The sequence below is a fragment of the Apodemus sylvaticus genome, chromosome 13, assembly GCF_947179515.1.
Source record: "Apodemus sylvaticus chromosome 13, mApoSyl1.1, whole genome shotgun sequence".
In the NCBI taxonomy this organism is placed as follows: domain Eukaryota; kingdom Metazoa; phylum Chordata; class Mammalia; order Rodentia; family Muridae; genus Apodemus; species Apodemus sylvaticus.
In genome coordinates, this window is record NC_067484.1 from 39,649,003 (window position 1) to 39,674,714 (window position 25,712).

The 25,712-nt window shown below is 40.4% G+C and overlaps 1 protein-coding gene across 1 annotated transcript in view; it reads left to right on the plus strand.

Annotated features, from left to right (window-relative positions):
- Fbn2 (fibrillin 2) overlaps positions 1 to 25,712 on the plus strand; it is a 213,492-nt gene that overhangs the window by 89,487 nt on the left and 98,293 nt on the right. Inside the window, exons 8-12 of the mRNA XM_052155291.1 lie at positions 3,303 to 3,428; positions 15,707 to 15,859; positions 16,855 to 17,067; positions 18,079 to 18,216; positions 25,030 to 25,149. Coding sequence (XP_052011251.1) covers positions 3,303 to 3,428; positions 15,707 to 15,859; positions 16,855 to 17,067; positions 18,079 to 18,216; positions 25,030 to 25,149 — 750 coding nt within the window. The remainder of the gene's footprint in view (positions 1 to 3,302; positions 3,429 to 15,706; positions 15,860 to 16,854; positions 17,068 to 18,078; positions 18,217 to 25,029; positions 25,150 to 25,712) is intronic.

Genomic DNA, 25,712 nt, shown 5'->3' on the forward strand with positions numbered 1-25,712 from the left:
AGTGAGCAAGCCATGAGGAGAAAACCAGTGAACAGCCTTCCTCTGCATGGATTAAGTGTATTAGTGATAAACTCTGAGTCACCAACAATGCACTGATATTACAGTAAGGATAGAAAAGTGTTTCCACCAGGAGTCATCCAACCAAGAACAAGTACAGATTCGAGTCTCTATTTCATGCTCCCTGAGTCTTCTCTCTCCTCTTGGTTTCTTGTATAAATCTGAATCCTTACCTGTATCTGTACCTATGTCTGTCCATGTGTCTGTCTATTGTTTCTATATGTCTGTCTCTCCCAGAAGGCTTTGCTCGTCTTTATTGAACTGTACAGAAAGGATTGTATGGGGAAGGAATAAGGTGCTTTACCCGGGATTAAGTCACTGGCTCTAACTCATCTTAACTGGCCCCGAGAGCATGCATCATTGTTTATCAGCCAGTATCCATAAATGGTTGCCTTTTGCCTTTATGCTTCATTTTAGGAAGTTGTTCACAGCTTCTGTATTTGCTGATTTCAGCAAATGATGCATGCACATTATTTGGGTTGGGGCATGGAAGAATATATTACTCAAGATTACAGCTATGTATTAGCTTAGATTGCAAAAGTTGTTCACATGGGAAACCCAAAGCAAGTAAGATTGACTGTTACATTGTTCTCTTGAAAGCAGGTTAAACACACTATTTAAGTAGATGTAAGATAGACATCTTAAATCTGAAGTGACCTCTAGGTCTATTATTAACTTTGGATGTGAGGTCCAGCAAAGGTTCCAGTCTCTTAGAATATAAGAGATATTTTTGTAATATTGCATCAACTCCCCTCCAACATGATGTCAGCTTCAGGTCCTGTCTCCAGTTTCCTTCCTTGAGTTCCTACTTGCCTCAGTGATGGAATATATGTGACTATAAGAAGAAGCAAACAATTTCTTTCCTTGTTTTTGGTCAGTGTTTTATCACAACAGAAATATTGTATAAATATCCTAGCTATTTCTTCCTAAAATGCCTACCCTCAAATGTCAAATATCTTTCACTTTTTGGTTTTGGACAAAATCATACTTTATTAGAAAATGCTTGAACATCTTATAATTTTGTTTATCCTAAACTACACAGGCTCTTGAATTGTGGGTGTTTTTGGACAGTGAAGAAAGTATGGATGCAGGGTTTTGTCTGTCCTTTGTGCCACCTGCTTCATATCATGCTATTTTCAGTTTTGTCTCCCTTGGGGAGAGGTGATTTATCACAGTAGTTGTTGACTACAGTCTCTATGCACCCACTTCATCTCTATCTCCCTCTTCATTGTCTGAAAGCACGGAACAGGAAGATGGCGGCACAGGATGCAACAGGCCCTAATTTGCACACATGGTTTCATTTTGCTGAGTGAAGGCTGATAGGAAGGCTAGTACCACATTATACATTTGCTCCTCATTTGTGCAGGCAATTCATGTTAGGATTCTGATCCCTCGGAGGATTGGTAGGAGTGGATTTGTGCCCCTGTCCTTCAGCAGTGATAGAGTCTCAGAAGAAGATAGTATTTTAGATGACGTCTGAACATTAACCTTCTTTTTGAAGAACATATGGAGGAGAGAGTGAAACCCATGGTTGCTTCTTGATGCAACCAATTAGCCTGGCGATTTATCAGGATAAATGGGTGAAAAGTTAATGACAGGACCCATGGAGCGTATCAAAAGGGAACGGCTAACTTTGTGTGCTATTGTTTAAAACTTTGAATTGTTTGTTTCTAATACTTTCCATTTCGTAGTTTTAATTACTTCCTGATCAAGAATTTCATACTTGTATGTTATGTCTTTGTTCCAATGTTCGCACGCTCTCCCCTCCAATTCTTTCTCCTCCTCCCCGTTTCTCCCCCAACTGCTCTGTTTTCAAGCCCGCTGAGTCCACATTGTACTGCCCGTATGTGTACAGTTGTAGGGATCATTTATTCAGGAGTAGCTTCTCAGAGACCAAAGCCTTAAGAAAACTGGCTCTCCCTTCTCTGGTCATTAGCTCCTGAACTACTGGCAAGCTTTAAGGTCCACCTTCCCTCTCCACACCGGGATTTTGGCCAGCTTCATCTTGTGCATGTTGTCATGGGTCCTGGAAGTTCACATGAACTCTGTGTGTACTGCATGCTCAGGACATACTGTTTCACTGTGGAAGTTCACCACCCTTTATGATCTTTCTGCTCCTGCAGTGATCCCTGAGGCTTGGGGGGGGGGTGAAGTGGGGGGAGAGCGGTAATTATAGAGCTTAACCATTTTCCCTTACATTTATAATTAAAATGCAATTATTTCCCCTGTCTTTTAAATTGAGACATTCTGAAAGAATGTATACAACACAAGAGGACAAGAACATAAAAGAAACAAAACGTCCCCATTTACTTTGATTTTAAGTAATTATGTTTATGACTTTTATAATTGCTTCCTCAATTTATTGGTCTTTACTATGCCAGTTTCTCTGCAAACAATGCCAACAATTGGGTATCCCTGGCTGGGTTTCTCTCAGTGGCCCATTTCCTTTTGTAAAAGGGATTAGCATTCAGCTCCCAGTGTGCCTAATTGAGGTTTTGTTTGACTTTCCACCTCTCTAGCTCATGGGATTAGAAGAGAAGTACAGGAAAGGTTATAGAAATGCTCGGCTTTCCCTGCTTTAGGGACAATTTGGGGAAAAAAACAGACTTTTGTTCCTGTGAAAGGAAACAGTCCATTCCCAGAATTCAGCTGTGTAGATAAGCAGAGAGAAGTTCAGTAGGAAAAGTGGGCCCTTCCCAGTGCCTCTCGGGTTTTCCCTTTGCCATACATAGTTCTAAACTGTTTCAAACTGAAGTTATTCCCAGAATGTCAAATATATCCACATTCATGTGCACCTACCAACAGCACATCCTATAGCCAAATAGGGGGGAAATCCAATACCATTTGTCGGTTCCAATGATTATTGTAAAAATTAGCTATGTTTGTATTTAATTATTCCATATTTAAAAGGTAATTGTATATGTGTTTTCTGAAGGACCCTTGTAGGATAATTCCCTCGTTGATATAGAACACAAACTAAAACTTTGACGTCTTTACTTATTTGCAGTTTAAGTTGCATTTGAGCGGAAAGGGCTCATAGAGTTTTGCTTTAGTTGGCCTTGTTCTTCTGCCCTGGGAGGATGCGCTCAACTCCGTTCCCAGAGATATGTGCGAGAAATTCCTCAGGGCTTGAAAGAACACTATCTTCAGGGTTATATGATCCACCTAATCAGCATGAGTGCTCTCATAGTTTGGAAATCCGTTTGTTTAATGAAGGCCTTTCTCAATTATCTTCCCTTGATTAGACATCGATGAGTGCAGCGTGGTTCCTGGGGTCTGTGAGACTGGTGACTGTTCCAACACTGTGGGAAGCTATTTTTGTCTCTGTCCCCGTGGCTTCGCAACCTCAACAGATGGCTCCCGGTGCATTGGTAAGCTTTGTGTTTAAAAGTACAATACGTGGCTTCTTTATAGTGACAGAACAGCCGAAACAGGTAGGAGGATGGTAATGATTGTAAAACCGTTGGCTGAGTGGATGAAAGGGTTGTTCTCAGGCCTTAATAGTATTTAGCATCATGGAGGGATTGATAGACCAGATACTGTTTGTGAAGTCTTGGCTTTCAGGAGCCATCTGGCTTAGTTTTATGTTGTCAAGATCATTTTTTTTGGAAGAAAGATTTGCTCAAGATGTAATTGTTGCCCATCATTGCAGTCACAGAACACAAGAAAGATGTAAAATCTGTTGAGCTGGAATATAGTAATTTAAGATTCTTCTGATGCTATAAAGCATGAACTCAGACAGCATCTATTTACTTAAAGTTTATTCTGGTAAAAATACTTATTACAAAGAAGGAATTGGCACCCCTGATTTTGTGTTTCAAGTGTATTCAAATGAAAGCCAAATATATTTACACGGTCTGCTCTGTTTAGAGAGATGAAGCTCTGTGTTTTGCAGACATGATGCAGGTTACCCATTAGGCAACATATCTTGGCCTTCTGTCTCGTGAGCCCAGAGATAATGAAATGCCCTTTGATGTACAATTACATTTCTTGCCTTGAGCATTCAGCCTGGTCAGTTCCAAAACTGAGCTGAAAATAGCTACAAACAGATGGAGAAATATGTACATCGTCTATAGCAGCACTCGAGATGTATGTATGATGACTTAGACTTAGAGAAAGTAGTCTAGGGCCCAAAGAATAGAGTTTCATGGTCCAGTGAAGGAAAGAAGTGGGATACAGAGTTCTCCCCCAGTCTGGCAGTTGGTGTATCAGTAGCTCCCCGAGGGACTCTATGGATCCTAGCGATGGAGCCAAATGAACTAGTTCGTGAGCTAAAAGTACAGAATTAATGAGATAAACTAAAAATCTCATACCGGCAGTCAAGGGTTTCAATTTGAACCTCTTTGATAAATGCCCTTATCTGCTAAGTGCTAAACTAGCCACAGCCATCCATCAGTGGGAATGAAAGGTGTGTGTGCTTCCATCAGAAGACTATGTTGTCTTCACAGATTATAAATAACAGGACAGGCATGCCAGGGAAAGGAGAAATAGCAGTAGGGAGAGTGACAGTCACAGCTTTCCCTTAGGGATCCTTCAGTTAGGCCTCAGGCAAACTACTGGTCTCTCTACCTCCACTGTAGGAAGCATTCAGTACATGGTCACATTATGATCTCTGTTATTAAGAGAAAAAAGTAAAGATAGATACATAGACATTTCACCACAAGACTTATGGACTATAGTGATTTTTCTTATTTATTTTACCACTGGATTAAAATTTTGTCTGTCCCAATGTCTTAGTTAGGGTTTTACTGCTGTGAACAGACACCGTGACCAAGGCAACTCTTTTTTTTTTTCATTTATTTTATTTTATTTATTTATTTTATTTACATTGCAAATGATTTCCCCTTTTCTGGGTCCCCACTCCCCGCAAGTCCCATAAGCCCTCTTCCGTCCCCCTATTCTTCCATCCACCCCTTCCCACTTCCCTGTTCTGGAATTCCCTTATACTCTTGCACTGAGTCTTTCCAGAACCAGGGCCCACTCCTCCATTCTTTTTGGACATCATTTAATTTGTGGATTATGTCCTGGGTATTCAAAGTTTCTAGGCTAATATCCACTTATCAGTGAGTGCATGATTTCACCTCACACCAGTCAGAATGGCTAAGGTCAAAAACTCAGGAGACAGCAGATGTTGGCGAGGATGTGGAGAAAGAGGAGCACTCTTCCACTGCTGGTAGGATTGCAACATGGTGCAACCACTTTGGAAATCAGTCTGGCGGTTCCTCAGAAAACTGGGCATGTCACTTCCTGAGGACCCTGTTATAGCACTACTGGGCATATATCCAGAGGATTCTTCAGCATGCAATAAGGACACATGCTCCACTATGTTCATAGCAGCCCTCTTTGTAGTAGCCAGAAGCTGGAAAGAACCTAGATGTCCTTCAATGGAGGAATGGATACAAAAAATGTGGTATATTTACACAATGGAGTACTATTCAGCCATTAGAAACAATGAATTCATGAAATTCTTAGACAAATGGATGGAGCTGGAGAACATCATACTAAGTGAGGTAACCCAGTCTCAAAAGATCAATCAAGGCAACTCTTATAAAGGACACCATTTAAATGGAGCTGGCTTACAGGGTCAGAGGTTCAGTCCATTTATCATCAAGGTGGCAACATGGCAGCATCCAGGCAAGCATGGTACAGGAGGAGCTGGGAGTTCTACATCTTCATCTGAAGGCTGCTAACAGAATACCGACTTCCAGGCAGCTAGGATACTTAAGCCAACACCCACAGTGACACACCTACTCCAGCAAGGTCAAATCTTCTAATAGTGTCACTCCCTGGGCCAAGCATATACAGTCCATCACACCCAAGTCTTTACTGGGTCCCAGGGCCTTTAAGAATCCATCCCAGCTTATTCCTGAGCTCATCTGTAATATTCTAATGGGTGAGAAGCTTTTGGGTTTTAACTGTAACTGTCTCCAACCTTACATACCTCTCATTGCTAAATGTGATGGCACTGTCTGGATTGCCGACAAACTCCTCTGCCTGGGTGATCATGGTTTCTCCTTTCCATACTCATTGAAACTCTCTCATTCTTTGAGCCTCAAATTAGGAATTATTTTTAATGGCTCCCCCTACGTAATCTCAATTGTCTTCTTGGACAAAATGGTTGAGCCCCTCCTGTTCACTGTTCACATCCACCATAGCTCTATTGTCCTCTCTCCAGTACTTGTGCTCTCCCAACTAATCAGACTTTGGACTTCTGCCACAATCAGCCTCATGCATCATAGACTTCATGTTATATACATTGTTTGCATTTTCTGCTGAGTGAATGCATTTGAGTGAATGGGGAAACCACCAGAGGCACGAATGAGGCGATATTGGATATAGATGTCTTGTTTGGTTAATGACAACTCTGTGTCCTTTGGCATCCTGATGGGCAAGATGATACTGGGCTGAGTTAGGGTCCTGCAACCCTAACTCATGTGTTGACTCCTGTGTCGACTCCTGAAGCTGAGTACTGGGCCTCCAGCAATCCCCTTCCTCTCAGAGGAAACATTCCATCCCTGGGGGCAGAGGAAGGGCAGGGTGCCCTAAAATAGGAAAATGGAAAATGACTCTGAAGAATTAAAAACTCAGTGCTAAAACTAAGTAAACAACTTAATTTTTACAATATCCATATTGTATTTTAAATAAGGATGTGCATCCATGTGTGAGAAGAAAAACAAATACAGCATTCTAATAGGTGAGAAGCTTTTGGGTTTTAAAAATCAGTGTTTATTTTCTTAGATTGAATTTATTTATGATCCAGTCATATGTCACGAATAAATGAATCTCCCTTTGCTGTTTGTTCTGTAAGTGCATAGTGGACATGTGAATGACACTCAGCTGGATAACCTCAGAACTTTCTTTAGTATGAAACCGCACGCTATTTGAGCTCTGCTCTGAGCGTCTGTGACTCTGGGCTGCTTCCTTTTCCTGTTTCCCATAGTTCTCCCTACAGAATTGTAAGAAAATCAGCAAGGTAAGTATGCTGAGTCTAAACCACGTCATAAAACATCACTGAGCTTGATCCTTTCTCTTGCATGGACAAGAGAAGAGTTTCATGGGACAGAGGCATTTAGCTTGTCATTTTAATCTTCAGATAGCAGAGCTTTCCCAATCCATTTAATGCTAAATTAGGAAGACAAATTCTAACTTAATTTTACCTAGTGTGTTAATCAAAATTTTTTTTAAAAAATCCGGGGTGGGGGGAGATCTTTAACTTAGAAACTAGCTTATGCCACATTTAAAAGGAGTTGAAGTGTCACTAATAAGTCTTTTCATTAAAAGCATTTTAATAGCATGATTTAACAAGCCTTATGTCATTTTGGAATTCACTCCCCTTGGGCATCATTAATACCTAATTTCCACAATTTAATACAGGCCCCGAAGAATGACTGGCACAAGCAGTAATGAGTAATGAATATTTAAGCCACAGAGAGCAAGCCAGACACAGGCAGAGGGGGGTGGGGGGACTGACTCTCCGAGCTCACAGAGTCAGCAGAAGCCCTGGGCAGGGACAGGCTACCACCAGCCAGAGGCAACAAAGGTTTAGAAAAGAGATTAAACATTTAGAAATTCTTGCAGAAAGCCATGTCGTCACCACAAATTCTGATGCCTTTTCCTCCGGCTTTCCACGTCTCATTGCACAGCCTCACCTGAAAAAGTCTGAGGACACCCACCGGAAACTATAATGTGAATTGTGCGGTGGGGGTGGGGGCGCGCTCACGCATGTGTAAGTCTGAGGCAGGAAGTAACTCACCACTGAATACTTTTCCTGTGAAATGTGTACCATTAAGCAAAGCAAAACAGAAGGCTAAGCGTGGCAGGATGACCCAATTGCAAAGTACTTGTTCAACCTCGTGACTTGGGTTTGATCCCCAGATCCCACATAAAGGCGGAAGGAGAGTTCCAGCTCCACACAGATGTCTCTGACCTCCACATGTGCAGAGTAACAACAAACAAAAATGTTTTCAGCGTTGATGATTAAAGCGAAACTTTTTAAGGGGAGTGCTGGAGAGACGGCTAGATAAATTAAGTACTCATTCCCAAACTTGAGAGCAGAGATTAGCTCCTCACAACCCACACAGAAGCCAGGCAGGTGGGGCAGCTGTTTGTAATCCCAGCATCCAGAGGGCAGAAACAGGAAATCCCTGAGCAAGCAGGTTAGCCAGACGAGCCAGAAACAGTTATCTCCAGGGTAGTAAGAAACTGCTCAATAAAACACGTAGGGGAGGGACTGAGGAAGAGGCCTGTCGTTAATTTTGGGCTTCTATTCATAGGTCCACACTCTTGAACATGTATCCCTTTACATACGTGTCCACACAGACATACACATAATACATGCAACACACACACATGCACACACATACGCACAGGCACAAATTAAAAACAAAAGCAAAGGAACAAAAAACGCTTGGAAAGAAAATTCTCAAGAAGATGAACACTCACGAAGATCTCGATCAATGCGTAAGAGCTGGATCTGTGGGAGGAACGGGAGTTGCCAAGTAAGAGAGTCCTGTGAGCAAGTAGATGCTGAGAGTGTTCCTGTGGAGACAGGAGACACTGAGCAGAGTCTGGTTGGGAAGAAGGGAGCGAGAGAATAAAAAGGCTGATTCTGGTGCTGATGATGCTGGTGCTGGTGCTGATGCTGGTGCTGATGCTGATGCTGATGCTAATGCTGATGCTGATGCTAATGCTGATGCTGATGCTGATGCTGGTGCTGGTGCTGGTGCTGGTGCTGGTGCTGGTGCTGATGCTGATGCTGGGGTTCCCCGCAGGCTGATGCTAAGCACGTGAGTGTCCACACCTGCCACTTGCTGCCATCTTATTCTGCCTTTACGGTCCTAACCCTCTGGTACAGTCAGCCAAATTTACCCTTCCTTCTCTAGATTGCCTTGGTCAGGATGTTTTATCACAGCAAAAGACTAAATGTATAACTAAATTTTGTTCCTGTTCTCTGAAAAATAACTTGAAAGTTACTGTGGGAATATAGTACAGATATAAGAATCTACGGTTTCTTATATTGTTTGTTAAAGTTGTTTGTTAAAGATTAAAATAGACAATTAAAAGATAGGAAGTCTCCTTTTCCAAAGAAAAATGGACACAAATCAATTTTCTTTCCTCCTGAAGATAGACTTACAACCACAGAGCTAGATATGCTAAATTACTGGGATCCTTTTTTCAAATCTGACTGATTGCCTTGGCTAACATAAAAGGTATAATTTTTTTCTAATTATTTTCATCTAAGAATGCAAACTATGTGAATGTATTATTATTCTACAGTATTTTAAATTGAAGTAATTAAACAGATGTATTCTTGATAATATGCTTGTTCCTAAGCAGATAACTTCAGAGTACTTGTATAGATACCCATGCACTTATATGTAGTTTGGGAAATAATGTGGTATCTTTTTAACATTAACTTTTTTTTTTTTTTTTGGTTTTTGGTTTTTTGAGTCAGGGTTTCTCTGTGTAGTCCTGGCTGTCCTGGAACTCACTCTGTAGACCAGGCTGGCCTCGAACTCAGAAATCCACCTGCCTCTCCCTCTCAAGTGCTGGGATTATAGGCGTGCGCCACCACGCCCGGCTTAACATTAACTTTTTAACATTTTCAAGTTACTTAAATATAAATTACTGCTTTTTGACATTTCCATAAAAGAAAAAAAAAGATCTCAAAGAATCATGAGGCATGAAAACAGATGGACAGCCAAAGGTATGGGCGGAGCCTGTCTGTGAAGGCGGAAGCCAACCGATCAGTGACAGAGTTGAACAGCAGTGATACGCTCTTCAAGTATCAAAGCATTGGCAGTGGTGTGTATAGGAGTCTGGGTTACCTCTGGTGCAAATTTCTGGTATATCTGCAAGACAACACTTGGGGAAGAACCTGAAATACCTCACTCTGTGTGTTGATGAAACCTAGGAGAGCCAAGGACAGTGTATACGTCATCCACAGTCCTATAAAGGAAGATCAATGGTTTTAGGGTACTAATCTTACTACTAATGATTACCAATATTTTTTTCAATTTAAAGACCCCTTTTGTATATCAAAATGTTTTCCACAGTCCCACATGATGATGATGGGATGTGTGAATTAAAATACATAATTAAGTGGCAGCTTAGCAGGCTGTCCTGTTTTTTAAATGAATTTAAACGCATTTTAAATGAATTAAATGAAGATAAAAGGAAAGTCCTGCTTTTCTACTCCCACTGGCATACATGAAGAAGAACTGTTTGTATGTAGTGGGGGGCAGGAGTCACTCACTCTCAGATCCTCATGACAAATACAGCCTCTGAACTTACAGTGTCCCAGCAGATGACTAAAGGGTAGGGCCCACATAGAATGGCTTCCTGATAAGCTTGCTACCTTTCGCTTTACATGTATATTTCATATGCATGACCTCATTCCAAATGGAATGCTGTGCCTGAACTCCTGCTATCTGCTGAATTGAGTAGTTTTCTTGGTGGAGTTTCTTTGGCTCTTGATAGTCAGTTTTATTACATTCGTTCTGGTTGGAGAAGTCTCTGGTGTTTGCTGCAGGCAGAGCACATGCTTAGCTTTTCGAAATCTTCTGTGCACATTTGAAAAGGAATGAGCTCTCTAGTTTGTGGCTGGTAGACTCTATGCCTATGAGATGAAAGTCAATGCTTTGGTGTTCAGATTTCTCCTCACCTACAGAATTAATTCTGCAGTTACTGTCGGTTACTGAAAGAGCTGTTACCATTCTACTACGGGGATAGATTTATTGAAAGTTTTTACCATGGACCTCTACGTGTATTATTTTATAAAGTTTGGGTTTGTTCTTTCTTCTTCCACTTTTGATTTACTGTGGATTTCTTAGGCCTGAGCTTGCTTTATGACATTGCTAGAAACTTCTAGAAGGTTTGTATGTGTAGAATTTTGCCTGTTATTCTGTCTATGCTCTCTTCCAGCCCTCTTATTACATGACTCCCTTTCATTACATGATTTCCACATCTCACTCTTTTTATAACATTCCCCATCTTTGTCTGTCAGAACAACATTGACGAGAATGTGTACAACATACGAACCTCCCCAACCAGTAACCTCTCTCTCCATTTGCATCTGGTGGCCTTTTTTAATGTATTTGTGAGGCTCCTTGTTCCAGCTGTGGCCCCTTTCAGACACAGAGTGATAGAGTTTTTCTCCTTGTGTATAGCCTTTTTTATACCATCCATAGGATAGGATTTCATTGTTCAAATATTAAAAACAATTTAGGTACTAATTAATCTTTAACTGTGAATGATTTTAAATGGTCCCTACGTGTCAGGTTGATGTGGTCATTCTGATATCAAACCCACTATTTATTCAGCTCCCTTTTCTTCACTGCTTCCAATGGATCCCTTTACCGTTACTACTCTTTCCTTTGAAGTCCGTGGATCTCCTCTGAGATTTCTCCATGTTGGCCTCTACTTGGGTTAACTTTGTCTACTTGTATGGTGCATCTTTACCTGAGAAACTGTATTTCCTTGAAAATTTTCAAAGCAGAAGTCTGGTGTGAGTTGCAGTGTCAAAGCTGTTTAGATGGGAAGAGCCTATGGCTATAATATCTTCAGGCAGCTCCTCCCTTTCTCCATGCTGAGGCAGCTTAGAGATGGGCATTGTGCGCTCTGCTCCCTAGGTCACTAACGCCCTCAGGCCACTGTTCTTTGAGGCGCCTCTTTACACTGTGGTGGGTAGGATTTGGACATTTTCTTTTGTTTATTTTGAGCCTTGTGAAACTGTAGCAGAGGCTTGATGTATCTGTACTTTATTAGAAGCTGAAAAGTGAACCAAAGGTTACACACAGACTTCCCAAATCTCTTGCCTCCATGGTTTTTTTTTTTGGCCCCCCCCAACCCCGTTTTTAATCTTGCTTTTCGTGGGAAGCAGAGTGATTTTTATCCATACATCGTCATGGTTTTCAGGATAATTTCATTACGAGGGATATTTCTGGTAGATAATCTACTACTTGGTTGGCAAAACAACAACAGCAATAACAGCAAAAAAAAAAAAAAAAAAAAAAAAAGCTTGTTTTATTTCATTTTCCCACCAGCTCTGATCTATGAATAAGAAATATTAAATACAGTTATGGAAGTAAATCTAAGTCTCTTGACTCAAGGCTGTGATTTTGATTTTGTTTTCAAACATGCTACAAGCGCCTTAGTGCAGAAGCCTTTCTAAATTTCACAGTTTCATCTTATCTTGATGCACTGGTTGGATGCTATAGTATGGGGGATTATTCTTAAGAGTTCGGGGCTTTCTTATCTTAATTTACATCTTGTTCCTGAGACGCACAGCAATCAAGCAGAGCTAAGAATATGATCCTTTGGTCCCCAGAATGAAAGTTCTTAAATGTGTTCCCATGACTCACTTTACAATAGAAATCGACCCAAGAAGTCACTCAGAGCTACAAACTCAGCTCCTCTAAGAGTTTTAGTGTCTCCTGTGGCTTCAAGTGGGATGCCTGTGGCCAGTTCTGTGCTTTGCTTTAGAGTAAGCTGAATGTCTGCTGTAAGTGAGAGGAGGCATTGTACAACTTACTCATCTGCAAGACGGCTCATCTCTTTCCTGCTGGGTTGGAAGCAGTCTGAGAATGCTATGGACCATTTGGGGGAAATAATGTATTTATGTTAGACTGTGTAATTAGAGCCAGGAATGCCAGCTGTATCCATTACTGGGATTATCTGCCATAATTTTTTAATTTAAATTTAAAAAATATTTTATGAGTACTGTATTTATACCATTCCTATCCCTCTTTCCAACTCCTCCTATGCTCCAATCAGGTTGATTGTCTCTGTTACTTTAATTAATATTGTTAAATACTTGTGTGTCTGTGTGTGTGTGCATGTTTGTGTGTGTGTGCATGTCTCTCTCTCTCTCTCTCTCTCTCTCTCTCTCTCTGTGTGTGTGTGTGTGTGTGTGTGTGTGTGTAACTTACAGTCCATTTAGTGTTGTTTGTATTTACTTGTGTTTAAGACTGACCATTCAGGTCTGTATAAACCATCAGGAAGCTTATTCCTGGAGAACGCTAATTCTTTCTCTCTGTTGCCGTCACGGGTGTGAGGCATGAGGCTCTTGCATATTGTCCAGATCTTCTTATGATCGTGGAAAAAATGGCAGTGAATGAGCAGGCGTGCTGGCGTACATCCATGATCTGAGCACTTGAGAGACCAGAGAAGGATGGTTAAGTTTGAAGCTGCTCTGGGCAGTAAGCTTGAGAGCTGCCTCGGCTGTCTGTCATAACCCCGGGCTGCCTCAGCTGTCTGTCATAACCCTGGGCTGCCTCGGCTGTCTGTCATAACCCCGGGCTGCCTCGGCTGTCTGTCATAACCCCGGGCTGCCTCGGCTGTCTGTCATAACCCTGGGGTACCTCAGCTGTCCATCATAACCCCGGGCTGCCTCGGCTGTGTGTCATAACCCCGGGCTGCCTCGGCTGTCTGTCATAACCCTGGGGCTTGCTTCTTTTTGTTCGACAAAGGATCTCAATCATGTTTCAATAGTACATAGTTAACTTCATTTATTAAAAGAAAGGTAGTTGTATATCAAGTTTGCTATGATTTATTTATTTTTTTTATTCCTGTGTGATTTAGAATTGAGAGTCTTTTGTTACCATTACAATTTTTCTTCCTGTGTTTTCTACCATTCTGATTCTCAATTTAGTTGACAGGGTACCTGCCCTCTATCAGATTCAAATCTGATCATTGTAAATTTCCTACCCTAAATCCTTCAGGTAGTGTACCAAGGCTTTACCACAGCAGTATTGCCAACCTCACCGATGCCTTTTGGGGTCATCACCTCGCTTTCCTTCCCATCTGACTTCCTTTGCTACCCTGAGTTCTTGCAAAACACCTCATGCAACCTTGTAGTTTTAGATTCTGTATGTGCGCTGGCAACTCCCAGACACACACATTCGCCTTGCGTGTTCCCTGGGTTCCAAGCTCATTTATTTAACATCCTAAGTGTATTGTGGAGTACAGAGGAGCCGTGCCTGGTATCCCTGCAGCCTGATTATTTACTATCCATTGCCATCTGAGCAGTCCAAGTCAAAACTCAGGAAATCTCCAACACTCTTTCTCTTACATCCAGCATGTAAATGATTTCCCACTAGGCCTGTCTTCAAACGTGCCTGCCAAGTGCTCTTTGTAACACAGTTCTTACTTCTACTCTAGTCAAGACCATTGCTCTCCTCAACATCCTCTGTCTCCTCTTGTTGCTCTTCCATCTCTTCTTATAGTCATCATCCTAAAAAATGTCAGGCACTATCTTTTGTCTAATTGAAACCATCCGCAAACCTTCACAACACGGCATTCAAATCCCAATTACCTTAAGGCTCCTAGGATAACAACCTCCTCTCCTTTTTTTTATTTTTCATTTTTTTAATTGATATATTTTTTATTTACATTTCAAATGATTTCCCCTTTTCTGGGTCCCCACTCCCCGCAAGTCCCATAAGCCCTCTTCCCTCCCCCTGTTCCTCCATCTACCCCTTCCTGCTTCCCAGTTCTGGAATTCCCCTATACTCTTGCACTGAGTCTTTCCAGAACCAGGGGCCACTCCTCCATTCTTTTTGGACATCATGTAATTTGTGGATTATGTCTTGGGTATTCAAAGTTTCTAGGCTAATATCCACTTATCAGTGAGTGCATACCATGATTGATCTTTTGAGACTGTGTTACCTCACTTAGTATGATGTTCTCCAGCTCCATCCATTTGTCTAAGAATTTCATGAATTCATTGTTTCTAATGGCTGAATAGTACTCCATTGTGTAGATATACCACATTTTTTGTATCCATTCCTCCGTTGAAGGACACCTGGGTTCTTTCCAGCTTCTGGCTACTACAAATAGGGCTGCTATGAACATAGTGGAGCATGTGTCCTTATTGCATGCTGAAGAATCCTCTGGATAAATGCCCAGTAGTGGTATACCAGGGTCCTCAGGAAGTGTCATGCCTAGTTTTCTGAGGAACCGCCAGACTGGTTTCTAAAGTCAACCTCCTCTTCTTAAGTCAGATGGCACCCTGTTCTTCATAAGGCTGTAACTCATTCTCTTCTTCCCTTGTAAGCTGCCTTTGCAGTTATTGCCAGGGTTTAAGTGTGGGGTCAGACATCAGTATCTCAGGGGGCTTCTGATTGATCTTTAAATCAGCATGTTCGTTAGACATGGTTGCAATGCAAATCGCTACATAGATATATCAGTGGCAGACCTCAGGACACGTGGGTCAAATTTGATGCTGGTATGAGCTAGATTGTAAGCTCTAGGCCAGCCTCAGCTTCATAGCACAACCCTACCCACCAACTCTCAGTTTCAAAAAGTATTTTGATTAAGCTGGAATAGGATTATAGAGACCAGGGTTCAGTTGCTTGAGCTCCAGACCTGTTTGACTTGTCAAAGGAAGCTTGCCTCAGATTTATATGCCTTTCACTTTCATATCCAAGGAACAGGACATAGAATCACTAATCAAAGGAACCTTTGCAGAATAAAGGAGTAAAGCAATGATCAGATGTTTAAGAATTAAGAGACAAAGGAATGAACTGGTATAAAAAATGATTAAGCCAGTAGAATTCACCTCTCCTCTTTTTGCCTAACATGGGAAATGATTGCTGTAAGACCTGGAGGTAATTCTGCTGTGTCTTCTGTGCTTCCTTTACATCTTCAGATCAGAGAACTGGGACATGCTTCTCGGGCCTGGTGAACGGCCGGTGTGCACAAGAACTCCCAGGCAGAATGGCAAAAGCTCAGTGCTGTTGTGAGCCCGGCCGTTGCTGGGGCATTGGGACCATTCCTGAGGCCTGTCCTGTCAGAGGTTCTGGTGAGTGGCAGGCCACTCTCTCCTTGGCACCAACAGAGTTTAAAAAAAAAAAATCAAAAACCGTGATGCCCTTCACCGTTCTACTTGGAGGCAGGTCAGATGCTTATTTCGGATGACCATTAGCTTCCAGTGCAGCAATCCTTTACAATATTTTCTTTCCTTTCTCACGACCATGAGAATTAATATATCCCTCTCATATCCTGTGCATTATAAATAAGTTTTTATTGGAAAAAATCCCCTTAGGAAGTTCCTCTTGCTATCTATAGCATGAATTGTAAAGTTTGATTAGAGTTTCCAAAACAAATATGTTGATATTTTTGTTATCTTTATTATAGGAAAAAATGAGATACATTCTTCATTCTCTCAAAATCATGAAGCCAGAATATACTACCAAGTTTGATCTCTAATATACTGTCCTAATCCCATGAATAATTAAGAAAATATGGTAGTTGCTTCTTTTTACTTAGTTTTCATACTTATGCAACTAAAGAATTTGAAGGCTGCCTGAATACATTTACTACCAAAACTCATTTTAAAACATTATTCTGCACATGTATTAATTTATAACTCCTTAAAAATGAATAAAACAGACATAAAATTTGTGTAGACATAATACTGATGAGAATTCAAGTGAAACCAAACATGTAGACTGAGTTACCCAAAGCTTTTCACCTGCTCTCAAGTAAATTCCTTTTCTTCATACTTACGTCTGGAATTTTATGAGTTATACTCAGAGTGTACAGTAGAAAAGATTCAGACAAAGGACTCTTTGTTTTTGTAACTTGGTTAAAATAATGAGGACCGTAAGCTTTAAATATTTCTGAAATACCTATACCTTGTTCTTATTACTATACAGCACTGAAAACACTTAATAGCAGAATAACCTCTTTATTCATGTTGTAAAGAACAAGTGAGCTAGAAACAATCCTTGACAACTACTTTTACAATGCGACAAGAACACTATTTGTGCTTAACCAAACTTTCTTCCCTTACAGAAGAATATCGTAGACTGTGCCTGGATGGCCTTCCGATGGGTGGCATCCCCGGGAGCTCGGTGTCTAGACCTGGAGGCACTGGGGGCAATGGCAATGGCTATGGCCCAGGAGGAACAGGCTTCCTCCCCATCCCGGGAGGCAATGGCTTTTCTCCTGGGGTTGGGGGAGCTGGAGTAGGAGCCGGGGGCCAGGGACCCATCATCACAGGACTAAGTAAGCGATCACATTTCCTGTAGATTCTTGAGTTCTCAGCCTTGATATTATATTAGCTAACACTTCTCTCTCTCTCTCTCTCTCTCTCTCTCTCTCTCTTCTCTGTGTGTGTGTGTGTGTGTGAATATTAATTAAAAAACTGTTGGTAAGAAAGCGTTGTATCAATTTCACACTTTTTGATAAATTGGAACAAATGTATGACCTAGGCTCTTTCAAAATACAAATGCAAATCCAAGAATGTCTGCTCTAGATGACATCACTGCAAAGCATTGTTTGGGGTCTTGGTGAAGTTCATCTGGCCTATTTCACTGCTCCACTCATATACTGCTTGGATTATATCCCAAGACCATGTCTCAAGTGAGAGAAAGAAAGCCCCACTCCGTGCCTCTCCCAGTATTATACAGTACACATCCTCTCTAACCCCATGCTTTGCCATTGCTGTCAAATTGCTTGAAATTGAGAACCGTGGGCTTCAGAGCAGAATTGGTGCCTGTTTGCTTGACATTTAAGCCCACTCTTTAAAAGCACTGTTCTTGATAATAATATTTAATAATGTCCCACAGTGCTATGTTTATTCTTTCTGGCATACTGCCTATTTGCTACATCTAAATATTCAACAAGTTCCAAAGGAGAAAAATTGAAAGTGCTCAAACAAATGTATAGGAGAACATTCTTGAAATTTTTCAAAAAGACACAAGCAAAGTTTCCAGATGTGTGACTTACAAATGCAACTTGAGGCCATGTGCCTCAAGTATTTATTTTTAAGATCTTCCATATTAAAGTTTAATAAAAATGTGAGGGTAACAGAGAATGACTATGAGAAATATATATATATATATATATATATACATAAACCTCCAAATTGAAAAATATAATTTAATAAAATACAGAGAGGAATGCAGGCTTCTGATACAAATTTAACTGATTTCTTTTAAACTTCTAAAAAAAATCAGTTTGAGTATATAATGCATGTTTAAATGACCAAGTATGCTTTGTTATAATTTTCCATAGCAATTCTCAACCAGACCATAGACATCTGTAAGCACCATGCCAATCTGTGTTTGAATGGACGTTGCATACCTACTGTTTCTAGCTACAGATGCGAATGTAACATGGGCTACAAGCAGGATGCTAATGGAGATTGTATAGGTAAGTTCACATTCTGTAAGGCTTCTTCCTCTTCAGATAACTATGACCATTAAAAAAGGGGTGGGGACTGAATACAAATGTTTAAGGTCTGCGGAAGTAAAAGGAATTCCTGCGCTGGTTTCCTGGTGTGTATGCCACTCTCTGTATCCTGGGACCTAAAGCCCATCAAGAATTCCCCATCCCCTCTTTTTCTAAAGGTAATTTCTGTCTCCCCTTCCTTTATAGAGTGGCTTTTCCTTGATAGGAATTAAAATTTTAAAGTGAAGGTATTTAGAAAACAATATTCATTCAATTCATTCAAGGTGACAATGGACGGCCAACTATAAATATTTAAATATTTTAGTCCTAGGCTTGTTTAAAGTCTTAAAAAGTACTGAGTCTGACTACACGACTGACTGTAAACAGTAACTTCTACTTCTTCATCCTTTGTCTTTCTCTGCTTCTTCCTTCTCCTCCTCTTTCCTTTGTGTGTGTTTTGTTTTTCATAATTGTTGTTTTGGTTTAGTTTGGTTGGTTGGTTGGTCTTTTGCTTTTTGGGGTTTTTTTGGAGTTGTTTTGTTCTGTTTTGGGATATTGATGGGGAGGGGCTTTTTTTTTAAAGACAGGGTCTCTCTTTGTAGCCCTAACTGTCCTAACAATGCAGACCAGAATGGCTTTGAACTCAGAAATTCACCTGCCTCTGCTGCCCTCTAAGTGCTGAGATTAAAGGACTACACCACCACAGCCAACAATTATTTAACTTCTTAGGTACTGAAGGGCTGTATCTAACAAATACAGAGGGATAGTTCAGCTGATGACATGTTAACTGTGTACGCATGAAGAGTTAAAACCCCCTGACATGTGCATAAGAAACAGAGAAGTATGTGTTTGTAATCACAGCAATGGGGAAGCAGACACAGGAAGAGTCCTGGGACATGCTGGCCAACTGGTCTACCCTGTCAGTGATGTCCAGATTCAGTAAGAATAATTATCAATGGAGAATAATTGTAAGGCAAGGATGTTCAACCTCTGGTCTCTACACACATCTGCATACACGAATGCACACACAGAGAGAATAACCATAAATAAAATGTTTTAAAATATAATGACAGAAGCTAGAGAGATGGCTTAGCAATTAACAGTACTTCCTGCTTTTGCAGAGGGCCTGCATTTGGTGCCCAGGACCCTTGTCAAGTAGCTCACAGTTGGCTGTAACTTCAGTTCCAGTGGATCTGACAGTCTATTCAGGCATGCATTCACAGGTGGCATACATTCACACAGACATACACACACATACATATAATTTAGTATAAGAATAAAAATATAAAGCTAGGACTGGTGAGATGGTGGTTAAGAGAACTGACTGCCCTCCCGAAGGTCCTGAGTTCAAATCCCAGCAACTACATGGTGGCTCACAACCATTCATAATGAGATCTGACGCCCTCTTCTGGTGTATCTAAAGACAGCTACAGTGTACTTACACATAATAATAAATACATCTTTTTTTAAAAGCTAATTTAAATAACAATATAAATATTGTATAACAATTTAAGTACCATGTGCATGTGTAAAAACTTCATGTTCTAAAATAAAGTGTACTGCTAAAGCAAAAAATAAAAAAGCTATATTCTCTGTGGCTGTATTAGTCAGCTTGGTAAACATTTTTTTAGCTGGGCTGTATAATAACCTGAATTTTTAGTCATAAAAATCCCTATAAATAAAATATTTGAGAAAGGAGAGGACATCTTGTAGGTTTTCATGTAGACGTGGATCTTTTCTGCTTTTCCCTTCAAAACCAGTGAGTGGTGATGCACAGAGTATATCTGTAACATGGAAACATCAACAAACCCTTTGTGTTGTGCTGAGTCTGTTGTGTGCTTTGAGTGAATTTTGTAATGTGCGTTGACTGTCGCTGGAGAAACAATGGCTCCCTGTGTTACAAGTGAGTCTACAATCAAGATTCACCATTATTCTAAAAAATAAAAACAGGGTCTGAAGAGATGGCCCAGTGATTAAGAGCTCTGACTGCTCTTCCAGAGGTTCTGAGTTCAATTCCCAACATCTACATGGTGGTCTCAACCATCTGCAATGGGATCTGATGCCCTCTTCTGGTTTTTCAGAAGATAGCCACAGTGTACTCACATACAATAAATAAATATATAGATAGATAGATAAATAAATAAACCTTTAAAAAATAAATGAATAAAATATATCAATGTGTTTTTTCAAAACAAACAAAAAATGAACAGAAAAAATTCCAAACCCCCACATATTAGATATTATCATCTTCATTCTCATTAGAAGCTCTGTTATACTTTTAGAAAATTGGCAGTTTTCTTTTTTTAATTTTGCCACAGTAAAAACTTACATAGTAAACCCTGACCTGCTAATGCACTTTCTAAAATCTCTAATGAAAGCAATGCACGTTATATTTTAAGTCTGGATTTTCGCTTTAGGGTCAACTAGACTTTTTTTTTTTATTTCCTTAGAGGGAGAGACAAGTTCTTGTTTTTTCTTCTTCAAGAAACTGACAAATTCACACATTTGAAGAACTGTAATTTGCATGTCAGCTCATGCTGTAAAAATAGCATTCTGTGATAAAACATGGCTTACAGGAGAGTGCTACACCAATTCGTTTCTGAGGCACCTATGGTATTTCAGTCAGCAACGGTGTGTAACATGCGTCGCTTTCATTGGGGATTATCGAAAGCACATGCACAGGTCAGGGTTTAGCATGGTTAAGTTTTTACTGTCAAATGAAGCCCTTTGCTGAACATGGCTTTTTTTTTGCACCGCTGCCTGGTGTGTCCTTGGTAATGTGACTGTCATTTGCGCTCAGGTATTTGTGCTCAAAGCATTGTTTGTCCTGTATCATTGAAAATGTCCCCACAGTGAAAAAGGCAGTGGCATCAAGTGATTATGAAACAATAATTTAGAAAGATTTATTTATTTGTATATGCATTAGGGTTCTGCCTGCATGTCTGTGTGAGGGTGTCAGGTCCCCTGGAACTAGAGTTACAGGCAGACAGTTGTGAGCTGCCATGTGGGTGCTAGGAATTGACCTTGGGTCCTCTGGAAAAGTAGCCAGTGCTCTTAACCAGCTCTCCAGCACCATGAAAAAGAAATTCAATTGTGTCCCTGACATACCAGTGACTTCCATGAGACCATAAACCAGACCTGAGACTAGTTATTATAGAGACTCTCCAACTTTGCCCTGAACCGTGTATGAACTAGTGTGTGCCACCATATCTGCCTATAAGCCATCTTCTCACAAACCAAAATGTAGTCTTAGAAGGTATGGGTTTCTAAATTCTATCTTTTGGATTTAGAGTTATGGATGGTGACATGATAGTAAAATGGAATTCAATGTGTGATCTCTAGTTCAGAAGCAGGCTCTACAGTAGTTGGGATCATGGTCTCTTGATAAATCTGAATTTTCTTGGACTTTTAAAAAAGCCACACTAAGTACATCTCCCTGTCCCTGCTCAAGTTCTGAACCACTAGAGAGAAGCACATGCTTCTCTCATATGTTGTTGTACAGATACTGAAAATTACACCTCCATATACTGTATAGACTCCCCATTTTGCCTTACCAAGGCTGAAGTCCTAAAGAAGTTGGCCATACTTTTATATACTAGTCAAAGGTGTATTTACTTGTCCAAAATTAGACTCATGCCTTCAGATGCCAAAGAGGCTCACTGAAGGCTTTGGTTTCTCCCAGCTGACTTACCTTTGCAGAGGCCACTCCTTGAACTTCATTCTGCAGCAACCATTGGCATGACTGTTGCTCATGCCACCAAAAGATGGTATATAGACAACATCCAAGTTGCCCTGGAGTTGAGTTTGATAAGTTCAACATTGTAGGACCTGATATTTTAGGCTCTAGGAAGGAAGGAAGGGTTCTTGTTCTTTTTCCTATTACTTTTGCCTAATGTGGTGTGAAGACAGTATATCTGCATGACTTAATATGTTAGCGAAACCCAGAGTTTCTGCAGTTTGCCCAGTTTATACATGGTTGCGTTTTAGGTTAGATCTCATCATTCAGTCTTTCAGCAATGAAACCTCACCAGGATTCTCCTTCACACTATTATAATTCACAGCCATAGCTTAATTCTGAAGCCCATATTCAGAAAAAAAAAATCGGTCTTTCATACCGGTGTCAGCTTTTAACCATTTTGAGTTCATGAGGAAGAAATAATTACTTTAAAAAAAAAAACTTACTCTAGTACTCAGGATAAAAGTTGTACCTACTTAAAATGTGCCTGTGGTATTTTGTTGTTGTTGTTTGTTTGTTTTATTTTTTCGAGACAGGGTTTCTCTGTGTAGCCCTGGCTGTCCTAGAACTCACTCTGTAGACCAGGCTGGCCTTGAACTTAGAAATCCGCCTGCCCCTGCCTTCCAGAGTGCTGGGATTATAGGCGTGCGCCACCACCGCCCGGTGCCTGTGTTTTAAGGAGGGGTAAACTGACTTTTATTTGAGAACTTTTGTCATATGCTTGCTAAGGCATAAGGGAATCACTATGTTAAACATTAAAAACAAAATAAACAAAATAAAACAAACAAACAACAAAAGCAAGAGAAACAGAATTTGATCCTTACTTCAAGAAGAATTACTCCTTAAGGCCTGAGAACAGTTACATTTCCTTATTTCTCCTCTTTTCTTGTTCTCCTCTTAACATAAAGTTCTGCAATGCCTAGTGCATGTCTCATGCACACTATTGTTAACATCATTTTACTTCATATCATTTATCGTGGGACAATAGGAAATAGATGCATTCCTCTCCTGCCATGAGTAATACAGAGCTCTTAAAATTCTTAAAGTTAAGCAGTTTATCAGCTGATGTAATTATATATTACATACATAATATTTTCCAAGGATAAATTTTTAAACTCGTGATGTCTGGAATCTTAATAACTTTAATAATCAATATTTTCACAATTCTTTTTATTTGTTTTCGGAGTCTTAAGATTCCCATGAACTGTGCTTAACACTACCGAGTCCTTAATGGAATCATAGAAAGAAAAAAGAAAACCAAAAGCATAGTGACTATAACGGTTGCTTATCTCTGTTCCTTTAAGATAGATGTGATTGCTTTGCACTGGAATTTGTACTGGAATGTGAGGCACGTGATAGAGAAGAGACGTCATGGCTACAGGAAGCCATGGGGGTGGGTTCTTTAGAGAGAAATGCATGCTGGGTGACACTGTAGATTCTTCCCTTTTTCCTTGGCTCCTTAGACAGGTTACCTGGCAGGAGGAGTCTGGGTACTTGCTCTCTTAGAGTCTTCATTTAAACACAGTTTTACACTGGGCTTTTACAACAAGATGCACCTATGAATCACTTTTAATTGTTGGGCTTCAATGGTGTACGTCTAGATCACTGAGGTAGCTTTTAGCAGCACAAAGCAAAGGCGCAGTTTCTTAGTCAAAAGTGTGCAGATTGTACCTGATGTGTTTGCTAATGCTCTGAACTCTCTCTTCCCCATTTTGCTCCATTCCTTTGGCTCAGTAGAATTGATGGTATCAACCAAAAGTGTCAACGTAAGTGAGTCTTAATGGGCTGGAAGGGCCCTGGGATGAATTGAAAAGGCACTTAATCCTGTTAGACTTTGCTGTCTTAATTGTATTCACCTTGAGGTTTTATTTTGCTTCCCCTCCCTTTCTAAGAGAGGGTTTAATTGCACTCCCTCTGAAAGTTTATATAAATGAGGCTGGTGTGTTTGAGAGAGCACAGCCCCTCTGGCAGGAACATCTGTGAGAGGAGCAATCTGTTTATTAGCATGGTCACCCTGGGTTGACTGCATTGTTCTTTTCTCCAGTTTAGCTAAAATTCTAATGCTAACGGTTTCTACATGTACCTGAGATTATACATTTAGAAACCAGTACAGGAGCCTTTGGAACTTGCCAGCATTCAAAATATTATTTAGTGGGCATTTCTAAGAAAAGAGAGGTTCAGTGTACACTGGCAGAGTGATTTTACCGGGATTTACCTGGTCTGATTTATTGAGTCTAGTCTTTGGTTTTATGCACCCAATGTAATGGATTCACCTTTAACTACACCTAAGGAGACCTTACATGAAAACTTCCAACTTTCCCTGGTTTTAGATCAGATAATAATTGCATCAAATTTTATTTTCTGTGAAAAAAAAATCCTCAGTGCCAATTTTAAGACTCTTAGGAGATCTGAGGTTAATGGGGGAAAGAATCACTATTTAATTGGTTTTTGTTGTCTGTATATTTTATGTTAGTGTCTACAAAATAAAGCCTCGGTGAATATATCTAGTTGTATATATATAAACGAGTTTGCAGCAAAGTAACAAAGAAAGCCCATAGTTCATCAATTCCTTTATTTAAAACTAACAGTATTGACCACATGTAGTGTGTGTGTGTGTGTGTGTGTGTGTGTGTGTGTGTGTGTGTGTCTTTAGAAACCATCCATTGTTCACATGATATCGTCCAAGGCCTTAGGCTATTAACTTGCCTAGATTGCTGTAGCTGCTGAGTGCTGTCCTCTGTTAGAACTCACAGTCATTGCTTTTCGAGGCCTGTGCCCTTAATCACTGGGCCTTATTCCAGCTGGGACAAAAAAAAATCATTATTCCCTGATTAAAGCAAATTCGCTAGTACTTTCCAATAAGCATTATTTTTGTAAATCTTCAAATTGGACTCTGTGTGTATTTGAGGAAAGGAATTTTCATTCATTTATAAATACTCTGCTATTTAGACTATTACCACGGCCTGGCCTTCTCTCAAGTTTGGGAGGCTAAATGCACTTTAAACAAACATTTCTGCAAATTGAGTGACGTCCGTAATGGTTTCTTTTGCTGCTCACAGATGTCGATGAATGCACATCAAATCCTTGCAGTAATGGAGACTGTGTTAACACACCTGGATCCTATTACTGTAAATGTCACACTGGATTCCAGAGGACTCCTACGAAGCAAGCATGCATCGGTGAGACAGGGGTGGTGCGCGGAAACTGGTTCTGTGAAATAGACTCAGCAAGGCTGTTGACGTTAAAGGAACCTTGTTAAAATGAGACCCGGATTACTCAAGCACTGTTACATTGTAGATTTGTTTTATGACGCTCTTGGAGAACCTCCCTTTAAACATAAGCACCGTGTGCATGTATAACCCGGATGGTGTCGTATCTGGCTCCAAAATCTTTTAGTCTGCTTTCTTTGCCTATATAGCACTGCTTCCTTTCTCCAAATAATGACAGCATTGCAGCTTTTCTGTTCACTGAGCTTAAGATTTAGAGTCATTTTCAACTACTGGTTTTTGTTTTTTTTGGTTTTTTTTTTTTTGTTTTTTTTTCTGAGCCGTACTCACAACCCAGCACCGAATTGTTCCTTGTCTGTATTCAGTCTCATTGTTTCATCCACCAACATCATCCAAACCCTGCCTCACTGCTGATGCATCTCAGAATGCCTTTACCAGACAGAGTCACTTGTTTTTCATTTCCTGTTCATTCAGGCACAGTTAGGTGCCTGAATGGACCTTCCCCAGCAGTTGTC